At 60.5% G+C, this 6892-nt stretch overlaps 1 protein-coding gene across 1 annotated transcript; it reads right to left on the reverse strand.

The window, feature by feature from the left end:
- Positions 1–2828: 2828 nt before the first annotated feature.
- On the reverse strand, positions 2829–5756 carry LOC122475896 (proline-rich extensin-like protein EPR1). Its single transcript, XM_043568044.1, has 3 exons — positions 5732–5756; positions 3513–3652; positions 2829–3428 (listed from the first exon to the last, which is right to left on the reverse strand). Exons 1-3 carry the CDS (start codon positions 5754–5756, stop codon positions 2829–2831), a joined length of 765 nt encoding a protein of 254 aa, XP_043423979.1.
- Positions 5757–6892: the final 1136 nt, after the last annotated feature.

The following is a 6892-nucleotide window of genomic DNA, read 5'->3' on the forward strand; positions in this document are numbered from 1 at the left end:
GGCTGCAGTACCGCCAGCACTGGGTTCACTGCAGGCTGCAGTGCACCGGACACTGAGATAACTGAAAGCTGCAGTGCTGCGGGCACTGGGGTCACTGGAGGATGCAGTGCATCGGGCACTGGCTTCACTGGAGGCTGCAGTGCCGCGGACACTGGGTTCACTGGAGGCTGCAGCGCCTCGGGCACTGGGTTCACTTCAGACTGCAGTGCCACGGGCACTGGGGTCACTGGAGGGTACAGCGCCACGGGCACTTGGTTCACTGGAGGGTGCAGTGTCCCAGGCAGTGAGTTCACTGGAGGGTGCAGTTCTGCGGGCAGTGGGTTCAGAGCAGGCTGCAGTCCCACGGGTACTGGGTTCACTGCAGGTTGCATTGCCACTGCACTTTGTTCACTAGAGGCTGCAGTGCTGTGGGCACTGGGTTCACTGCACGCTGCAGTGCCAGGGGAACTGGGTTTACTGGAGGCTGCAGTGCTTAGGGCACTTGGTTCACTGGAGGGTGAAGTGTCGCAGGCACTGCGTTCACTGGAGGGTGCAGTGCAGCGGGCACTGCCTTCACTGGAAGTTGCAGTGCTTCGGGCAGGGGGTTCACTGGAGGGTTCAGTGTCACGGGCAGTGGGTTTCCTGGAGGCTGCATTGCCATGGGCAGTGGGTTCACAACAGGCTGCAGTGCCACAGGAACTGGGTTCACTGGAGGGTGCGGTGCCTCGGACAGTGGGTTGACTGGAGGGTGCAGTGCCGTGGGGTCATGGTTCACTGGAGGCTGCAGTGCTGCGGGCACTGGGTTCACTGCAGGCTGCAGTGTACCTGTCACTGAGATAACTGGATGCTGCAGTGCCGTGGGCACTGGGTTCACTGAAGGGTGCATTGCCACGGGCACTGGGTTCACTGGAGGTTGCAGTGACCAGGCACTGGGTTCACTGGAGGGTGCAGTGCAGTGGGAACTGGCTTCACTGGAGGGTGCAGTGCCCCGGGCACTAGGTTCACTGCAGGCTGCAGTGCACTGGTCACTCAGATAACTGGAAGCTGCAGTGCTGCGGCCACTGGAGTCACTGGAGGATGCAGTGTGTCGGGCACTGGCTTCAGTGGATGCTGCAGTGCCGCGGACACTGGGTTCACTGCAGGCTGCAGTGCACTGGTAGCTCAGATAACTGGAAGCTGACATGCTGCAGTCACTGGGGTCACTGGGGGATGCAGTGCGTCGGGCACTGGCTTCACTGGAGGCCGCAGTGCCGCGGGCACTGGGTTCACTGGAGGGTGCAGTGCCTCGGGCACTGGGTTCACTGCAGACTTCAGTGCCACGGGCACTGGGTTCACTGCAAGCTGCCTTTCTGCCTGCACTGGGTTCACTTGAGGCTGTAGTGCTGTGGTCACTGGGTTCACTGCAGGCTCCAGTTCCTCAGGCACTGGGTTCACTGCAGCATGCAGTGATGGGTGCACTGGGTTGAATGGAGGCTGCATTGCCATAGGCAGTCGGTTCACTGGAGGCTGCAGTGCCACGGGCACTGGGTTCACTGGAGGTTGCATAGAAGCGGGAACTGGGTTCACAGCATGGTGCAGTGCCACGGGCACTGGCTTCACTGGAGGGTGCAGTGTCACTTGCACTGGTTTCAGTAGAGGGATCAGTGCTGCGGGCTATGGGTTCACTGGAGGCTGCAATGCCGTGGACACTGGGTTCACTGGAAAGTGCAGTGCCGGGGACATGACTTTACTGGAGGGTGCAATGCTGTGGGCACTGGGTTCACTGCAGGCTGAAGTTCCCTGGCACTGGGTTCAATGCAGGATGCAGTGCCATGGGCCCTGGTTTCACTGGAGGCTGCTGTGCCGCGAGCACTGTGTTCACTGGATGGTGCAGTGCTGCAGGCACTGCGTTAAATGAAGGGTGCAGCGCACCCAGCACTGGCTTCACTGGAGGGTGCAGGTCTGCGGGCTCTCGTTTCGCTGGAGGCTGCAGGGCCACAGGCACTGGGCTCACTGGAGGTTGCCATGACGTGAGCACTGGGCTCACTGGAGGCTGTGGTGCCGTGGGCACTGGGTTCACTGGAGGATGCAGTGCCGTGGGCTCTGGGTTCACTGGAGATTGCAGTGCTATGGGCACTGTGTTCATTGCAGGCTGCAGTGCCGGGAGAACTGGGTTCACTGGAGGCTGCAGTGCTGAGGGCCCTTGGTTCACTGGAGGGTGAAGTGCCGCAGGCACTGTGTTCACTGGAGGGTGCAGTGCCGCGAGCACTGGTTTCACAGGACAGTGCAGTGCCACGGGCACTGGGTTGACTGGAGGGTGCAGTGTGGCAGGCACTGCCTTCACTGGAGGGTGCAGTGCCGCGGGCAGTGGGTTCCCTGGAGGCTGCAGTGCAGTGGAACTGGGTTTACTGCAGGCTGCAGTGACCCAGGCACTGGGTTCACTGCAGGATGCAGTGCCGCGGACGCTTTTTTCACTGGAGGGTGCAGTGCCGCGGGCCCTGGGTTCAGTAGAGGTTGCAGTGCTGCGGGGTATGCATTCACTGGAGGCTGCAGTGCCACGGGCACTGGGTTGACTGCAGGCTGCAGTGCCCTGTGCACTGGGTGCACTGCAGGATGCAGTGCCACGGGCACATTGTTCACTGCAGGGTGCTGTGCCGCGGGCACTGGGTTAAGTCGAGGGTGCAGTGCCGCAGGCACTGGCTTCACTGGAGGCTGTAGTGCCGTGGGCACTGTCTTCACTGCAGGCTGCAGTGCCGTGGGCACTGGTTTCATTGGAGGGTGCAGTGCCGTGGGCCCTGGGTTCACTGGAGGCTGCAGTGCCGGGAGCACTGTGTTCACTGGATTGTGCAGTGCTGCGGGCACTGCGTTAATCAAGGGTGCAGTGCACCCAGCACTGGCTTCACTGGAGGGGGCAGTTCCGCGGGCTCTGGTTTCACTGGAGGCTGCAGGGCCATGGACACTGGGTTCACTGGAGGGTGCAGTGTCGCGGGTACTGGCTTTCCTGGAGGGTGCAGTGCCGTGGGCACTGGGTTCACTGGAGAGTGCAGTGCTGCAGGCACTGGTTTCAGTAGAGGGTTCAGTGCCGTGGGCTCTGGGTTCACTGGGGGCTGCAATGCCGTGGGCACTGGGTTCACTGGAAAGTGCAGTGACGGGGGCACTGACTTCACTGGACGGTGCAGTGCCGCAGGCATTGTGTTCACTGCATGCTGCAGTGCCCTGGGCACTGGGTTCACTGCAGGCTGCACTGCCGTGGGACCTGGGTTTATTGGAGTCTGCAGTGCCGCGAGCACTGTGTTCACTGGATGGTGCAGTGCTGCAGGCACTGCATTAACTGGAGGGTGCAGTGCACCCAGCACTGTCTTCACTTGAGGGTGCAGTTCCACGGGCTCTGGTTTCACTGGAGGGTGCAGTGCTGCAGGCACTGGTCTCCCTGGCGGCTGCAATTCCGTGAGCACTGGGCTCACTGGAGGCTGCAGTGCCACGGGCACTGGGATCACTGGAGGCTGCAGTATAGTTGGAACTGGCTTCACTGCAGGGTGCAATGCCGCGCGCACTGGGTTCACTGCAGACTGCGGTGCACGGGTCACTGGGATAACTGGAAGCTGAAGTGCAGTGAGCACAGGTTTCACTGGAGGCTGCAATGCTGCGGGCACTGGTTTCACTGGAGGGTGCAGTGCGGCAGGCACTACCTTCACTGGAGGGTGCAGTGCCGCGGGCAGTGGGTTCACTGGAGGCTGCGGTGCAGTGGGAACTGGGTTCACTGCAGGCTGCAGTGCACTGGGCACTGGGTTCGCTGCAGGATGCAGTGCCGCAGATACTTTTTTCCCTGGATGGTGCAGTGCTGCGGGCCCTGGGTTCAGTAGAGCATGCAGTGCCGCGGGCTTTGGGTTCACTGGAGGCTACAGTGCCGCGGGCACTGGGTTCACTGCAGGTTGCTGTGCCTCGGGCACTGGATTCAGTGCAGGCTTCAGTGCTGCATGCAATGGGTTCACGGGGGGCTGCAGTGCCGCGGGAAGTAGGTTCACTGGATCCTTCATTGCTGTGGGCAATGGGTTCACTTCAGGCTTCAGTGCCGCAGGCACTGGGTTCACTGAAGGCTGCAGTGCCGCAGTACTGTGCTCCCTGGAGGCTGCAGTGCCGCGGGCACTGGTCTCACTGGAGGCTGCAGTGCTGCAGGCACTGGACTCAATGGCGGCTGCAATGCTGTGAACATCGGGCTCACTGGAGTCTGCAGTGCCGCGGGCACTGAGATCACTGGAGGCTGCAGTGAAGTCGGAACTGGGTTCACTGCAGGGTGCATTGCCCCGGGCACTGGGTTCACTGGAGTGTGCAGTGCCACGGGCTCAGGGTTCAATGGAGGCTGCAGTGCTCTGGGAACTGAGTTCACTGCATGCTGCACTGCCACAGGAACTGGGTTCACTGGAGGCTCCAGTGCTGTGGACACTGGGTTCACTGGAGGGTGCAGTGCCACGAGCACTGGTTTCAGTAGAGGGTTCAGTGCCGCGGGTTCTGGGTTCACTGGAGGCTGAAATGCTGTGGACACTGGGTTCACTGGAAAGTGCAGTGCCGGGGGCACTGACTTCACTGGAGGCCGCAGTGCCGTGGGCACTGTTGTCCCTGGAGGCTCCAGTGCTGTGGTCACTGAGGTCACTGGAGGCTCCACTGCCGCGGTCACTGGGGCCTCCTGTGCCCCAGTTCCGCTGGACTGGGGCCTCCTGTGCCCCAGTTCTGCTGGCACTGGAGCCTGGATGGGCTGCTTGGGATTCTGTGTCTCCCTCTCTGTTTTTCCCCCGGAGGTCTCTGGTTTGAGCACAGACCTGGAGGCTGCATGGGATTGTGTGTCTCCCTCTGTCTCTGTCCTTCCCCAGGAGTTTCTGTGCTGAGACCACAGAGCCTGGAGGCTGCTTGGAATTTTGTGTCTCCCTCTGTCTCTGTCCTTCCCCTCCTGTTCCTTCAGGCACTGGGATTGCCGACTTCAGGCTCTGGGAGTGACTTTGACTTCAGTCACTGGGAGTGAGTTCGGGAGTGTTCCGTCAGTGGAGGTGACTTCCAGAGGGTCTTCCGTCACTGTGTGTGAATTCGCGAGGGACTTCCATCACTGGGAGTGACTTCAGTCATTGGGGGTGACTGACTTCAGTCACTGGGCATGCCCTCAGGCCCTGGACATGACTCTGTCTTCATGCAGGGGGCTAGACTTCAGGCACAGGGTGAGAATTCAGGCATGGTGCAAGCCTTCAGGCATGGGGCGTGCCTGCAGGCACTGGGCGGGGCTTCATGCTTGTGGCAAGGCTTCAGGCACGGGGCTTTCCTTCAGGCACCGGCCTTGCCTGCAGGCAAGGGGCCTGAGTACAGGCACCTGGAGCTGTTTCAGGCAAGAGGCATGCCTTCAGGAACAGGGAGCAGCTTCAGGTACAGGGAGCGTCTTTAGGCACGTGGCGCACCTTCAACCATGGGGCTTGTCATCAGGCACTGGGAGCACCTTTAGGTACAGCGAGCGAGCGGCTTCAGGCACAGGGCTTGACTTAAGGCACTGCGGGGGGGGGGGGGGGGGAGTCTGTTTTCTACAGGCACGGGGCGCCCTCTGGCGAGGGGTGCGCTGTCAGGCATGGTATGCGCCTTCAGGGAGTGCCTGTGCCCTTCATTCAAGGGGAGCGCCTTCAGGCATGGAACATGCCTTCAGGCACATGGTGTGCCTTCAGGCACTGGGTGAGGCATTATGCATGGGGCGCTGCCTCAGTCAAGGGGCTTGCTTTCAGGCAGTGGGCTTGCCTACAGGCATACAGAGCTCTATCAGGCATGGGTCGTGTCTTCTGGAACAGGGAGTGGCTTCAGGCACAGGGAGCATCTTCAGGCAAGGGGTGCACCTTCAGCCATGAGGCTTGTCTTCAGGCACAGGGAGCAGCTTCATGCAAGGGGCGTGCCTTCAGGCAAGGGGAGCATCTGTGCTCTTCAGGCATGGGGCACGCAGTCAGGCATGGAGCGAGCCATCAGGCATAGGGAGTGGCTTCAGGCATGGTGCATGGCTTCAGGCATGGGGCGCGGCTTCAGGCAAGAGGAGGTCCTGTGCCATTCAGGCAAGGGGAGCGCCTGTGACACTCAGGCACGGAATGCCCCATCCTGCAGGGAGCTCAGTCAGACTCAGGGCATGCCTTCAGGCATGGGGTATGCCTTTAGAGAGTGCTGGTGCCTTGCAGGCAAGGGGAGTGCCTTCAGACAAGGGGAGTGCCTTCAGGCATTGGAGGCTCTGTCCTGTGAGCACAGAGCCTGGGGTTTCTGTGCTGGGAGTAGAGAGCATGGAGGGGCTTCTTGGGATTCTATGTCTCCCTCTCTGTCCTTCCCCAGGAGGCTCTGTGGTGAGAGCACAGAGCCTGGAGACTGCTTGGGATTCTGTGTCTCCCTCTCACTCTGTCCTTCCCCTGGAGTGTCTTCAGGCACTGGGAGTGCCAATTTCAGGCACTGGGAGTGATGACTGCAGTCCCTGTGAGTGGAGACTCCAGTCACTGGGAGTAACTGCAGACACTGAGAGTGACTTTGACTTCAGTCTCTGGGAGTGACATCAGTCACTGGGAATGACTTTGACTTCAGTCACTGGGAGTGACTTCAGTCACTGGGAGTGATTTCGAGAGGGACTTCCCTCACTGGGAGTGACATCTGGAGTGACTTCTGTCACTGGCAGTCACTTCGGGAGTGACTTTCATCACTGGGAGTGACTTTGAAAGGGACTTCCCTCACTGGGAGTGACTTTGGGTGTGACTTCCTTCACTGGGAGTGACTTTGTCTTCAGTCACTGGGAGTGACTTTGACTTCATTCCCTGCATGACTTCAGACATTGGGAGTGACTGACATCAGTCACTGGGTATGCCCTCAGGCACTGGGCATGCCTAACCCTTCAGGCAAGGGGCGAGCCTTCAGGCATTGGACCTGCCTTCAGGCA

Source organism: Prionailurus bengalensis, chromosome E4 (genome assembly GCF_016509475.1).
Source record: "Prionailurus bengalensis isolate Pbe53 chromosome E4, Fcat_Pben_1.1_paternal_pri, whole genome shotgun sequence".
Lineage (NCBI taxonomy): Eukaryota > Metazoa > Chordata > Mammalia > Carnivora > Felidae > Prionailurus > Prionailurus bengalensis.